The following is a 16,026-nucleotide window of genomic DNA, read 5'->3' on the forward strand; positions in this document are numbered from 1 at the left end:
ATTCAGCTTTTTCAGAAATTTTACTCTGTAAAGTTACATTTTGCTGTTGTCAGAAGAAAATCTTTGTTTTTCAGTTTTTGACATAATTTGAAAATACCTACTGTCCCTTATACTGTTTGTGAACTGATGAATGGACCAAAAGAAACAGCCCAAACTGGCTTGAAAAAAATGTCTGGTTTCATTGACTTACGTTAAAAGTTAAGAACATTTTTCCTTCTCCTGTAAAGTTACTCTAAAGTTACCAGTCCTAAAAAAAGTCCTAAAAAACACTTTTTTTAAACAACAAGCTACAATTCCTGCAAATGTACTTTCAATCTGAAGCACCAAATATTCAAAAGATGTGCTTCTAAAAGTGAGGCCTGATACCGCAATGAGGTAAAGGACAACCATTCCCAAAGCCAAAGAAAATTAATAACTTGTGAACTGTCTACTTCCACGCATGATATCATCAAAAGTAAGATATAAATGAAAAGAGAAATCCTTGCCAGCCGTGGCAGTATGCTTTAGCTCAGGGTCCTGGTTACGGTTTCAGTTTTGATTTTGCTGGGGTTTTTTTGTCTTTACACTTATGTACATCTCATGTATGATTTTAATTTGTGTCCATTAAATGTAATTTTTTTTTTACCTCTATAGGATTTTGGATTATGTTGGATGAAGGCTGCACTGCTGTCAGCAACAGGCTATATTTAGCAATAGAATATGAGAGCGAGTGTATTATTGCGAAATAACATGACGGCTGTGATCTGGTTGCCGTAGATCATCACACGTGTTATAGCGATAAAACACGACCTTGAGTGTTCTACTGCTTTTATACAACGGTTAAATAAATAATGTAATAAATTAATAAACTGGGCCGTAAACGTGGCATTTAATACGTTTTAATGTTCGCAGTTCCTTCAGCCAAAATACAGATCCTTAACAAGCAGCTTGCTGCTACATCAGAGCATCGAGTTCCGCCCACTCGCTGCACAGCCGGCAGTTCGTTCTCCAGCTTCACACAGATCGACTGACCATTTGGGAATTTAGTGTAATCTCATCTTCAGAGTCTGATCAAATCAGCTGTCAGTCAAATGTGAGCTGCATAAAGGAAACACAAAAATGTGTTTTCTGCGCAGAGTAAGAAGTAAAAACGTTCAAATGGCTTGAGTGAATCAAAGTCACTGCTTAGCAACGACGTGATAGTGTTTGTGAAAAACCTGTGACGGTATGTTGAACAGCACAGTTAGAACACTTATCAACCAATCAGCTTGCGTGGCTGTTGTATAAAACCATATAGAAAATGTATTGCTTGGTATTATTTGGCAAATTGCTAATGTGTTTATGTAACCAGGGCAGGTCCATATAGTTTCTTCTACGTTACAACAAATGAATGATAATTTACCTTTACATGAGGCCAAGATACTTAACAGAAATATTTCACTCTATAGGTTTATTTGTAGAGCCACTTAGATAACCTGTTTTTAGTTTAAATCATGTGGTGTGAGGTGTAAAAGTGAGTAAACTGTAAACTGCGTGTTTGCCACACTCACGTTCTCACGGTCACAGCGCACTCAGGGGGGCATGGCTGGTGTGCGTCAACTCCTGGGTTAACGACCTGTGTGTTAAGAGCTGAAGGTGGGCCAGCACAGGTGACTGGGTTGTAGCTATGTGGCGGGATTCCTGAGCAGTGTGGAGAAATTAAGTGCTCTATCCGCCCACACACACAAATCTAATACCCTCTCCAACTCCCCTTACGCCACCCCTCCCTCTCCCCCTCTGATTCTGCTTCTCAAACAGGTCTGATCGCAGGAGCTCCACAGGCCAGTTTATCACCCAGCACCACAGCACCTTCTGCAAAAGCCTTGAATGCAGTACAAGCTTAAATCCTAAGAGATTATAAAAAAGACTAGCTATGACATTCTGACTAATTTTTGAAGATAATGATATACTGATATTACTCAGCATCACTTAATAAGGCTAATGGTAGATTTAATACAGTTAATGGGACCATTCATCCTGATCTGTGCTAAAAGAATGTCTAACAAGCCAAACATATGTTGTTAAATTGAATTGTTTCATTCCAAAGCACTTTTTCCGAAAGGAAATGGGATATTTGTCATTTTTTGTAGATTTAAAGTGCTCTTTCACAATAACCTGAAGCACTCAGTAAAAAATAAAACAAAAAAAAACAAAATGGGATTAAAAAGCTAAGAAAAAAACAGCTTGGCAACAAGGACAGCACTCATTTTTTGGCATAATAACCTATGAATAATTATCAGACAGGCATACCTCTAAAAATATCTTTAAAACCAAAAAGCTAAATCATATCACTAATATGACAACGAGTCAATATCACTACACTGGTATACACGATAGGCTTCACCCAGCCTTACCAGCTCTTGATTCCGACAGATAAAATCAGCTGATTTTAAGATTCCACTGTTTATCATTATCTGAACAAAGTTGACAGTTTAAAATAAAGTTGACAGTTTAAAATAGTTTAATGTTCTCGCAATCTGCTTTACTGTTTACCATATAAAACTATATTATCCAGTATTTATGTTTAGCAAAATTTTCAACTCCTTAAAAGTAATATCTGTGACAAAATTTGGATTGGTTGGGCCTTAATCAGGGAAGCAAAGAAATTAAGAGTCTGATGTTTGATGATTATCGTACAGAATAAGATGTCGGATGACATCAGAATCATATCTGTATCAGCAAACAAATATCACAATCAGACAGATGTTTATACCTGACCAATATTTCAAACCAGTTTTTGATGATTTATGTATTGTAGGTGACGTCAGGTTAATATTAGGGATGGGCGTTTAGTCACATTTAATATTCAAAATCTTCAGGAATTATTCAAAAAAATCTTAAAGCAATATTAAAATACAGGAATCGTGGCTACAGGATAGCACACTGGACGTGTCAGAAAACAGTGACCAGACCACTCAGCATTTTACTGTTATTGTACTGTACTACTCTGTGATGGACGAGCGACCTGTCCAGAATGTTTGTTGCCTTCTGTTAAAGCCTCCCCACTCTCTCGTTGCAAGGGCAGGCTTTTAACCTCTCCATACCGACAATGTGGGCAAACACAAGATCAGCCCCCAATATCACTCCCATCTCGCTCCCACACCATCAGCAGTAGTAAGAAAGGAAAGTGCGACAAGAGGGAGAAATAAGGGAAAAACTGTCGGCCTGCCTGAGGGGCTTGAGTAAACCAAAGGGCATCTCAGCTGACCTCTCTTGACCTTTGCTGACATGGCAGCCCACCCCTGGGACGTGTTTTGGAGAGGGGTCATGGCCAAGCTGATACACACTTCACACGCTGCACAAAGGAAGCACTTAAGGGAGGCATTCTGATGCTCAGAGAAAGCTGGTGGACGCCCCATCTTCGGGGGGTGTTTGACTCCCTCCCGGTTAGGACTTTGTGTGCGGTTGCTCTCAGGAGAAAAGGGCTGATGGGGAATGGAGACCTTTGACCGGCGGGGCATGTAAAAGCACTTATGGTCGGTCTAGGTTGGGCTCTGTGACATCGTACAGGGTCGTGGTCATTTCTCAGGAGCAGGGTCAGGATCTTAGCTTTAATCCATAGACTGGTAACTTTGAGACAATTTTACAGGAGGAAATTTTAGGCCATAAGCAGAATTAACCAGTTTTTTTCCATTTTCTCTAATTATAATAGGAAGCTTATGTGCAAGAACGGAAACATTAAAATGTTTGTTTTGGTTGGAGTAACTGACTGATTATTTATTTCTGTTCTCAATAAGTCATTAATGTAATGTAATGGTTGAGAGGTTAACTGATAATTATTAGTCCTAAAACAAAGATACAGAATATGGTTATAAACCTGTGGATGAATGCTAACGAGTACTGATGTATCAATTTATACACGCAGACACAATCCAAATTGTGTATGTGTACGTGTGTGTGTGTATACACTGATCAGGCATAACACCATACAATTGCACTTGAGAAACTGAGCAGAGCAGGTACTATTTGGGTGGTGGATCATTCTCAGTACTGCAGTAACACTGGTGTGTTAGTGTGTGTTGTGCTGGTAGAACTGGATCAGACACAGTAGTGCAGCTGGACTTTTTATACACTTTAGTGTCACCGCTGGACTGAATAGTCCGCCAACCAAAAATATCCAGCCAACAGTGTCCTGTGACCACTGATAAAGGATGACCAACACCCAAACAGTACCTGCTCTGAGAGACACATACATTTAAACTGGACAGAGTAAAGTACACATTTTATATATATATATATATATATATATATATATATATATATATATATATATATATATATATATATACACACACATACACACACACACACATATATATATATATATATATATATATATATATATATATACACACACACACACACACACACATATACATATACACATACACACAACTGAATAAGCTAAAACATGCTTCATAAACTGACAAACTGAATGAACAGTTCCACTGAAACTGTACTGACACGCCTCAAAAAGTTTCAAAATGACCACATCTTTCTACATCCAGATCCCACGTCTCCACCACTTTTTCACACCATGGTGTATGAAGGAATCTACAAAGATCTGACTGCTGTTTGCAAAGTGGTTGGAACATGAGATGAAGGAGTTCATTTTCTGGATCTCCTGAATTGGCGGAAGTGAAATTTAATCGAGCCCTTCCTGCTGCCAGGAGTCGCAGTACAGTAGAGCAAGTACACTTGCCTTAACATTTGAGATAAAGATCAAGAGCCATTAGAGACAGCTTGTTGAGAGAAGTGCCTGAAGGCAATACTCGCTGTGTGTTCACAAATGGATGAACGGAGTGTGTGTACGTGTTTGTTTTCAAACATTTTCAGGACTTTGCCAGGAAAACTGAGAAAAGCCTGCAATGTGAGGACAAACAAAGTGGTTCTGATGTTTTTTTAACAAAACTCCATGCTTCATTTTTATTGCTCTTTCCCTTTTTAAAATTGAAAGAGCAAAAGTGTTTTTGATTCCTGATGTAAAGAATAGGTTTAGATTTAGAGTCAAGCTTACATAGATGTACTTACATTAAACATCTGTCATATCAAAACCTTGTGACTTCACATACAAATAATATTAATACAATAAGCAGTGATTTTACATATGTCAATATGTCATTTCCAAGCCTCTGCTTGTGACAGCCAAGTATTAATTGTAGTTAATCTATCTGATGGCCAGGGTCGTCCAGAAGATGTCCGGGAACCAAACTTTGCTCTGAAGTCTAGCTTATAAGCTTATCATAAACTGAATAATCCTTCTAACCTTTCTGTACTGCATTTAGATTTATTTGTATTTATGTGGTGCTTTTTCGGGTATAAACACACTTACTGTTGAGATATACACTAACCGTCCACTTTATTAGGTACACCTTACTAGTAAAAGGTTGGACCCCTTTTGCCTTCAGAACTGCCTTAATTCTTTGTGGCAGACTTTCAACAAGGTGTTGGAAATATTCCTCAGAGATTTTGGTTGGTTATTTGAGTTCCTGTTGTCTTTCTATCATCTGGAACCAGTCTGCCCATTCTCCTCTGACCTCTCACATCAACAAGGCATTTTTGTCCACACAACTGACCGCTCACTGGACATTCTCTCTTTTTTGGACCGTTCTCTGTAAACCCTAGAGATGGTTGTGCGTGAAAATCCCAGTAGATCAGCAGTTTCTGGAATACTCAGACCAGCCCGTCTGGCACCAACAACCACGCCATGTTCAAAGTCACTTAAATCCCCTTTCTTCCCCGTTCTGATGCTCAATTTGCACTTCAGCAAGTTGTCTTGACCACCTCTACATGCCTAAAGGCACTGAGTTGTGGCCATGTGATTGGCTGATTAGCTATTTGTGTTAACAAGCAACTGAACAGGTACCTAATATTACCTAATAAAGTGGCTGGTGAGTCTGTACTTAAACAGTGTTCTGACGTGTCTTTTGCACTTAGGCCCAGTCCCATTTTACCTCTTGCCCCTACCACTTTGCCCTTAGACCTCTGTTTTGTGTGTTCACATCTAGGGTTAGGGTGTGCCGATTTGAGTGTTGAGGCCACATGGCTCTTCAAACTGAGGTTTTTCAGAGACTCCAAACGGAGTGTTGTGAGAAAAAAAGAAAAACCGGCAAGACAGCTACACAAGCGACCAAAGAACTTTCTCTGTTAAAAATTATGATAACATTTGTATTATCTTAGTTTAATGCCGTTTCAATGTAATACGGTCGTTTCTTCATAACGAGCATAAAAATTCGCTATAAGTATGCTAATGTCTCGGTAGCAGTGGGTGATGATAAATAATTGTCTTATACCCCCTCTTTGAAGGCGTATGATGCCCTAAATGTAACTTAAGCCCAGTAGTGAGGTCACTGAACTTTACCCTCCTCTACTGTCACTGCAGACTGGCAGGGTAACCCTAAACTTAAAAATGAACAGTGTGACTCGTAAGTGTACTTTATTCATAGCACCTATTACCAGCCAGTAACTGTGCATTAAAATGTGCAGATTCATGTTCTATGTAAAGGAAATAGTACGTTAGTTTCACTTAGAAAATCAACAAAACGTCATTTGACCCGCAAAACTTTACAATTGCATGCGTAAGACTGAGTCTAGCGTAGGTAGGCTTTACAAAATCACAGTTATCTCTGAACAGAACAATAAAAATTATTTAAAAAGCAGCAGCAGCAGCCACCGCCAAGAGAAGACAAGCCAAACAAATGACTTCTAATTGTAATGCATCTCTCTGCTTTAATACCACTTCTAGTAAGTGAGTGCACATTAAACAGCAGGAGCCTCAGCCAAGTTCTAATGGCTCAGCCGGTTGCACTGCCCTGGTGGATGACATTTTGGGGTCAGGTGAAACCTTAGACGAAGGCGTTGGAGTGAAAGGTCTGTGTGTTAAGCGCTGGCCAGGTTTGGCATCTCTTTAACCTAATAACGTATTTACTTTGGATCGTGTTCAGCAAGTGCCTTATCCCCTGCTACAACTGGGAGCGCTGCTTTGGCCTGCCCAGGAACAGCTCTGAACAGGGGAAAAGAGTGTAGTCTGAGTCACTTGTCCATGACAGTTTTTGTTGTTTGGGCTCTGTACTCCAGCACACTCAATTAGTAATGAAAATATGAACTTTAACAAGTTTACATCTGCCCAGGGTGCACCATAAGGATGTCACAATACACAATATAATAATCATTTCATCATATAGACCGATCAGGCATAACATTATGACCACCTCCTTGTTTATCCGCTCATTGTCTATTTTATCAGCTCCACTTACTGTATAGATGCACTTTGTAGTTCTACAGTTACAGACTGTAGTCCATCTGTTTCTCTGCATACTTTGTTAGACCCCTTTTACAGTGTCCTTCAGTGGCCAGGACCCCCATGGACCCTCACAGTACTATTTGGGTGGTGAATCATTCTCAGCACTGCAATAACACTGACATGGCAGTGGTGTATTAGTGTGTGTTGTGCTGGTATCGTGCTGTCCACTCTATTAGACACTCCTACCTTGTCAGTCCACCTTGTACATGTAAAGTCAGAGACAATAGCTCATCTGCAGCTGCAAAGTTTGCGTTGGTCATCCTCTAGTCCTTCATCTAGTGGTCACAGGATGTTGCCCACAGGACGCTGTTGGCTGGATATTTTTGGTTGGTGGACTATTCTCAGTCCAGCAGCGACACTGTGACACTCAGACCAGCACAACATACACTAACACACCACCACCATGTCAGTGTTACTGCAGTGCTGAGAATGATCCATCACCCAAATAGTACCTGCTCTGTGAGGGTCCATGGGGGTCCTGACCACTGAAGAACAGGGTAAAAGTGGGCTAACAAAGTATGCAGGGAAGCAGATGGACTACAGTCTGTAATTGTAGAACTACAGAGTGCACCTATATAGTAAGTGGAGCTGATACAATGGACAACAAGTGTAGACACAAGGAAGTGGTCATAATGTTATGCCTGATCGGTGCATGTAACCATCATGTTAATACAACTTAGATTTCATGCTAAATGCGTAATAATAAAAACAGTTTCCATTATGTTGGTAGATCGACCAACTATTTCTATGAAATTTTCATTTTCTGTTCCACCTTAAACAGAGCAGCAGTAACGTGTAACTGCTCCATTTAAGGTGGAACAGAAAATTTTAATAAGCAGCTGGGAAATAGGAAGCCAACATCAGTCTTGTGGAGAAAACATGAGTCTTAGCAGCAACAGAAGCTACAGCAGGTCTCGGCAGGATTCAAACAGCCACTATGTGCTGAGTCTGAACGGCATAAACAAAAAAATCCTGTTAATAGATACTGATTTGATGGCGTCCACATTAATTCGGTTACACTCGAAATACAATAAGTCAGTTTCACAACACAGCGCCACCTTTCCACAGCTCATTTCACTAATGTAGTACATGAGGTGCAAAGAAGCCTTCCAGCAAGTCCAGGATGCCAAATGGCCTCTTGGAAAGAGCGTTTTGACCGAGTAGCTGCCTGTGTTAAACGTGCTGGCTTTGATTCCAGAGTTCACCCGCTGGAAGCTAAGCACAAGGCTCATCCATTAGCAAGAAATCCATCATGGGCTCTCTACTGCCCTTCCTGCAAGCGCTGGCCTGCACTCGGCTTTGTCTTCCTTTGACAAGTGCAAGTGGTCTGAGGCTTTGTACTTCACTCACCCCCTCCCCATCCCATGGTTTAGGACGGTAGAGGCCAGGGTAACAGCCCTCGCAGGGAGCTAATGGATGCCAAACACTTATCTCCTCCATCTCAGGTGGGTATCATCTCAGCAGATTGATAGACATTTTAATTTTAAACAACTGAACAAGTTTTAAAGGTTGAGAAGTGACAAAGACAGATGGCAATGAAGCCCATTTTCACAAGCTAGCAAGCTTAATGTCTGCAGTGTAGAACTGTTTTGAAGGTAAAAATAAAAAAAACAGCTAATCACATTATCTGCAACACTTGTGGATGACATGCAGTTAAGCTGACTGATGTTTGTCCAAATACAATAAATCCCTTACTGTCTAATAACTATTTAATAACTACAATGAAATATTCAGTAACTATTACACTATTTAGTATCTACAAAGAACGATCCACTAAGTACTATGAAACTAATCTGTTATGCTGTTGTGAAAATGAGGAACTGAGGGATGGGTCCTAACTGTACATTTACATAAGCAGGCAACAGAGCAAGAGGCGTCCAGCCATTTCTAATGAGAATATCCAATTTGTAGCTGAGATTTAGTGGAAAGCAATCTCTCTCTGGCAGTCTGATCGACAAGTCTGGGTTTGGTGAATGCCAGGAGAACATTATCAGCCTGACTGCACTGTGTCAACTCTAAAGTTTGGTGGAGGAGGGATAATGATATGGGGTTGTTTTTTTAGGGGTTGGCCTAAAACCCTTAGTTCCAGTGAAGGGAAGTCCTAATGCTTCAGCATAGTAAGTCGTTTTGGATAACTGTATGGTTCCAACTTTGTGGGAACAGTTTAGGGAAGGGCCTTTTCTGTTCCAGCATGACTGAGTCCCTGTGCACGAAGCAAGGTCCATGAAGTCATGGTTGGGTGAGTTTGGTGTGGAAGAACTTAACTGGCCCACACAGAGCCCTGATCTGAACCCCTTTGAACACCTTTGGGATGAATTATAATGGAGATTGTGAGCCAAGCCCTCTTGGTTCCAACATCAGAGTCTGACCTCACAAATGCTCTTCTGGATGAATGGACAGAAATTCCCACAACCACTCTCAGAAGCTTCCCAGAACAGTGGAAGCTATTATAACTGCAAAGGAGGACCAACTCCATATTAATTCTTATGGATTTAGAATGGGATGTCATTAAAACTGCTGTAGGTGTAATGTGTAGGTGTCCCAATACCATCGTCCATATAGTATATTTACCATCAACATAAAAAAAATTTTAAAAATCAAAAGAAACTGTGTGTGTAGGGTCATTGGTGGTTTCGGATAGCAAATAAAATAGCTACGTTTGTAGACACAGTGTCTGCGGGTTTCTATCACCACCACCACCACTGTAAAGAAAGCCGAGTCAGCATGTTTCCCTGCAATGACCTGTGTCATATCAAACCATCTCAAAGGCTGAACAGCAGAACATTCCAGTAGATTTGACTGTACATTAAGAGGATAACACCATGTCAGTCTATTGTGTGGTGAGAAAGCAAGCTCATCAGCTATTAAATGAATCACCTCATCCTTTCTTTAAAAACAACCACGCTCCTCTGACATCATCACTCTCAGTGATAATGCTGAAGAAACAGCAACCTTTAACCTGCAACTTTGATCAAAGGGGCTAGGCAGACTTCCTGTCTCTCTCTCCCACTCTTTCTGTATGTGCCCTGGCTCGTTTAGATTTCGATTCCTGCCTAAGGTCATCATGCGCACTCACACACACACACACACACACACACGCACACACGGAGTATGTAACGTGCTAATCTGTCTCCTAGTGGCTAGCCTTTGATCTGTCAGATCTATTACGCTGCTGATAATAAGCATTCACGAGTGTCTTTCTCTGTCCACTCACAGAAAACAAATGGAAGAGGAGATAAAGAGGGAGAGATGACATTTGGCAAAAGAGAGCAGCCTCTAGTGTATCAGCCCCCCGGTCCATCTCTGTCCTCTTGTATCAGGACACCACTGAGTGACACAACACAGCCCCGCCATGTGCACCTGTTTTACTTGGATCATACCATCTTACCCAGCCTCTGACAGCAACTGCCCATGGGGTGGGGGGGTTAACACTAGACACGTTTTTGAATGATTTTGTCCAAAAACCTGAGATGAAGTTCAACTCAATTCGGTCAAGTGGCCTACATTAGCTGGGCCTTCAGGCACAGGTCTTATGGAGGAGGGACTAGTGATTCTTTCATGGATCTAAATCATAAACAGCGAAATTATCGATCAGGCCGTCGTCATAAAATTCGTCGTCGTAATTTCATATGACCAGAACAACAAAATATTAGCGAACTGTGAATTATGAATTGTGCTAACTTGTAAATTGAATGTGTTTTATGTACTTATGAACCTTGCCACCTGAAACTAGCTGTGAGAAAGTCTCACACAAAAGACTTAAGGTGGGGTTCTCACTCAGGGTCACCACTAGACTGCACTTCTCCCTGTTCATATGCAGCATCTAGTGATAGCGAACTGGCCAGCTAAAATTAGCTAAACTACTTGCTTGTTAATTACAGATAATATAACAAAACACAAAACACTCACCTGAAATCTCAAATGCCACCCTGATAAGATGATTACTACTACCGCATTGGACAGCATAACAGTAAAAATGTATACGGCGATATTTAAAAGTGATGTCAGTATTTTAAAATTATTACTTCATTTAAAAATAATGAGATGGCAAATTTCTATTCCACGTCTGAACAGCCAAACTCATTTCGTTCGCCATGATTACATGGTACTAGCTAGGGGTGAGGGAAAAAATTGATTCTTAGATGCATCGCAATGCGGACGTGAACGATTCTGAATCTATTCACAAATGTCAAAAGTCGATTTTCTATATTTTAATTTATAATGTAAATGTTGAATGCAAAGGGCAGAACTTGAAAGTGGGTAAGTGCAGCACCCGGACAGTCTCTGGCGGCACATAACAAAGGTGGATGAGCAAAAAATCCAACCAACTTCCTCAGCATTAAACCAGGTTAGGTCAGGAGTCACAACCCAAATGTTTAGAAGAGCCATTTTGTCCTTTCAACAAAAGTCAAACCACCTTGGGAGCCACAACATTTAATGCCCAGTATGTCTCAGTATAGGCTAAAAATATGAACCAAAGAGCAGACTCACTTTGTTCTGCTTTAAGCTTTAGCTCAGCTATAGCCGCTTTCCACCCCTTTCCATTGGGAAACTTAGAAGTTAAAACTTAAAAGTTAAACTTAAAAGTAGAGCAGCTTATTGTAAAATGTCTCTCAACGTTCGACTGTTTTACGAGCCTGAAGTCGCTTCTCATTCTCCAGCTTCTTGTTCGAAATTTTCTGTTCCACCTGAAATTCTGACTGAGACAGCGAATATAAATGCAGCACTATTTAAGCTGGAACAGGATAATTTGATAGAGAAACGACTTCTGCTTCACAACTGTAGTGTTTGAGAGTCTATCGTTGCACATTTAACGTTCCAGAAAACCAACTGCGCTTACAAATGTGAATAAGTCCATTCATCTCCAAATGTCCTGTCTCAAAGATATTATACTGACACAATGACCTACTCTCTACAATGAGACCAAACCTGAACTTATAAAATCACTAAAGAAAACGGGTAGGACGGCTGTAACGTGCTGCGTGGACATCCACTGCCACAGGATCTTATTTCAGCAGTGTCTATGTGCTCCAAACAAAAGCAGTGAATGAGAGTCTTCCAGTTCACTTACCACATCACTTCCATTTGATTTATTAATAAGAGATAAGAGATTTATTAATAAGAGATATTGGAAGTAAATTCATTGTGGACTATTATAAATACTTTGCTTTAAAATTACCAAATTGTCACAAAGTGAGAAAAAGTCCTGTATCGTTTTATAATCACATCCCGGCCTCTGAATCATAATCGAGCTCAATCGTAAGGTGTCAAGAGATTCCCACCTCTAGTCCTAGTACTAGGTAATATAAAAATACTTACTGTTGAGTATATTTTGTCCATATGCTATATAAAAAGCACTGCATTGATCATTTTCATACAGCGCTGCTGTCAAAACAAAATCTCGTATCTCCATCTTTGTCGTTTTCCAGTTTTTGATATCATCTGAAAACACATGTTGTCCTTTATATTGTGTGTAAATGTCATGATGAACCAAAAGAAACGGCCAAAAATGACTCGATAAAAGTCTGGTTACACTGATTTTCATTAAAAGTAAAGTAGGTTTTTCCCGTCTCCTGTAAAGTTTCCATTTTGGAGATAAAAGGTTTTGCTCCGACAGCAGCGATATAGTATCAAGATAGTATAATCGGTGTCATTTCACGCACCTCTATGTTTTATATTACTGACATCCTAATATTTGTTTTGTGTCCATCTGCTGTTGCTGAGTTGTAGAAGGCTTTAAAGAATGCTAAGCCAATGAAATGTAGCTCCCTTTAAGATTCTAGCAACTAAAGCCCTGTGAAAGTTTCATCATGTGAAGCTAGCCGTAAACCCAGTGGGCTTTTTTTAATAATTAAAGGCTGCTTGAGTTGTAAAACAAAGGTTAGAGAGAGAGGGAGAGAAAGTAAAAGAGAAAGAGGGGTACATACCAAGAGAGTCCAACACAAACTGGTCCTGAGTGACAGCCAGGGGGGGCTGCACACATACACTCAATTTGGGGCTCTGAAGAGCAGAGCGACAGCTTACTTTAATCTGAAAGGAAAGAGAACAAAGTTTTATTATGTTTAAGTTAAATTCATCAATACAATTCTAAGTCCATTGTAGTTTTCAATTAGATTTTCCTACAGTGCATAAGACGAGCACAATTAAGAGAACAAACAGGGGTTTATGTATGTGTGTACATCTGTACCTTGACTTTAACAGAAGGGACAGCCATGTCATTCATCTCCGGAATAAGGGCTTGCTGAGGAGAGAATGAACATCATCAGTGCAGCATATTTGTGTGTGTTGTGCTGATCACAGTCTGCTGAAAGTCACAGAATGTCTGAAGAAAGGGGAATGCGATTAAGATGTTTCATACTATGGGGTGGATGTACATAGGAGCACATGTGAAAAGCAAAATGTGCCTTGATGTGACCGCAGTACGTGGTAGTAGCAGGTAGTCCAGCCTGCTAACCGCTCATTCATGAGGTGCGGAGTTCAAAAGGCAATGAAATAATGGAGCCATCAGCAAGACAAACAAAACAGAAAATGACACCTCAGTAAAGAGAGTTTTTCCCCCAGCTGAGAAAATAGCAGAAAAAAGGACATATGCACATATGGCAGCCGCATCACATGATATTTTGTATGGAGCCTTCTAAAATACGTACATTTAAGTTTAAACAGTGTGATTCTGAGGGCAAATATTCTTTCAGAATGTGTTTGAGGCTCATGTCTCCATGTAACACCCATGTGTTAGACAAAAGGTTCGTAGGCCAAATCAGGCCCATAACAGTCCTATTCACCCCGTGTACTTAATAATTCTCTATTTTTATTAGTCCATTTCACCCTGAGATACACTACAGTCCCCTGCAATGCACTGCAACTGAATGCGTGTTCTGACTCCTTCCCTTGCAACAATCTATGGCACAGCAGTTACACAAAAATCTTTTGAGATAACTGGTGTCTAGTTCAAGCATATAGGCAAGACTACCTAAAACTATTTATTTTTATTCAGTATTATTTTTTCTAGAATTATTAGGTGCCTATTTTGCTGTTTTGGTATATTGTGGTCCATTCAGGTCATGGCAAAATGTAAAATAAAATAAAAGACATCTGGCCCATGGATTTGCTGAGATTTTCATACAGCCCTTATAGTGGTCGAGTTTGACAGCCCTGATTACTGGCAGGGTCTACTGCTATTGTTAAAGGAAGTCTCTCAAGGCAGCATAAAAACAACACAAAAACAGACACAGCAAGTTTGCTCAGAGTGTAGTAAATCAAACGGAATGCTTTATTTGGTGCACTTCCAACATCTTAACCTATATTTTTGCATGATCTTTCCACAGCTTTCCCTAAAATACATATGCATGAGGACAAAAAGCGCAAATGTTTTACTATGCACTCGGCACATAAAGTTGAGTGTTTCAGGCCCATGTTCAAAAATTTGTAGATGTTGTACCTTCTCACTGAATGTTTCTTCTGAAATCAAATGAATTAATGCAGACATTCCACCCTATTTGCTGCAGCGACAGCATCTACTCCTCTGGGGAGGCTTTACACTAGATGCTGGAACTTTTCAATGCATTCAGCAACAAAATCACTGGAGGAGTTCTGGATCTAAGTACTGGATGGAGCCAGGGACAGACCTTACCTGATGACCCTGGCCACAACATTTTACAGCCTGAAGTCAGAGCGGCCACTTGCCTTAAAGTTTTTGCTCTGTTTTTTTCTTTTTCTTATCTGCTTGGTTGAAACCGGAAGTCAGACAAATTAGAATTTTTAAAAATCATTAACTGTAACCACATCCATAACCAGTGTGACCGTGTGGTGACTCTGGTGGTTGAGCTGGTCTGCCTCGCGGCATAGATGCTCCATTATACAAGCTTTATTATACTATTAGGAATGCACTGTTTACAACAATAGTTGTAATTTTTCACAATATAGAAGCTTATCAACAGAACCCTTTCTGTATGTATATAAAAAAGGTCAAGTGTGGATGTGTTCAATAGTGTCTAAAAGATAGAAGGGAAAGGTACCGAGACATCGTCCAGGCTGGAAGAGACAATGGCTGTCACTGTCAGATCATCCTCTGCTTCAGCTTTGGGGATGATGTCTGCAGAGAGAGAGAGAGAAGACAGTAAGCCGTTATAGGAAGCCTCTATAATAAAGATATAAATTCAAAGTCAACATGACAAAACATCAAAAATAATATTGCATTTCTGTTCCATAACGTTACATAAAAGTGAGCCACAGTATCAACGAGAATCTCTGACTTAGCGGAGCATTGCCAATAGAGATGGTGGTGGTGGGAGGAGAACATGGAACATGATATTATTCAGATATGACAACTCATGAATAGTGAAACAGCTGACAAGTTCAGAAACTCCTTGTCTTTGAGTCTGGTATCATCGTACCTAAGAGAAAAAAATTCCCACTAGTGATAAATATTGTGATAAATATGGTGATTTAGCTAGTATATCAGTTAAGACTGACCACTGAAATAAACCTATTTTTTAACCGGGGGGGCTGTGTAATGTGGACTGTAATTTGGAGCTGCAGTTCATTGTGTTTTCACTATATAGACTCTTGTGGCTCCCCACAGGAGTGGCGAGATGTCTCTTTCGTTTTGAGGGTTTTAGCACCTCATTTAAAATGAACCACAATCCACTCAATAAGCCTCTGGATTAGCATCGTCACAATAAACAATAATGATAAACCTTACTGTA

General features: G+C 40.1%; 1 protein-coding gene across 1 annotated transcript in view; it reads right to left on the reverse strand.

The window, feature by feature from the left end:
• bbs9 (Bardet-Biedl syndrome 9) overlaps window positions 1-16,026 on the reverse strand; it is a 160,187-nt gene that overhangs the window by 93,452 nt on the left and 50,709 nt on the right. The window contains exons 11-13 of the mRNA XM_017725761.2: window positions 15,337-15,413; window positions 13,509-13,562; window positions 13,249-13,351 (exon numbers count right to left, since the gene is read on the reverse strand). Coding sequence (XP_017581250.2) covers window positions 13,249-13,351; window positions 13,509-13,562; window positions 15,337-15,413 — 234 coding nt within the window. The remainder of the gene's footprint in view (window positions 1-13,248; window positions 13,352-13,508; window positions 13,563-15,336; window positions 15,414-16,026) is intronic.

Source organism: Pygocentrus nattereri, chromosome 19 (genome assembly GCF_015220715.1).
Source record: "Pygocentrus nattereri isolate fPygNat1 chromosome 19, fPygNat1.pri, whole genome shotgun sequence".
Lineage (NCBI taxonomy): Eukaryota > Metazoa > Chordata > Actinopteri > Characiformes > Serrasalmidae > Pygocentrus > Pygocentrus nattereri.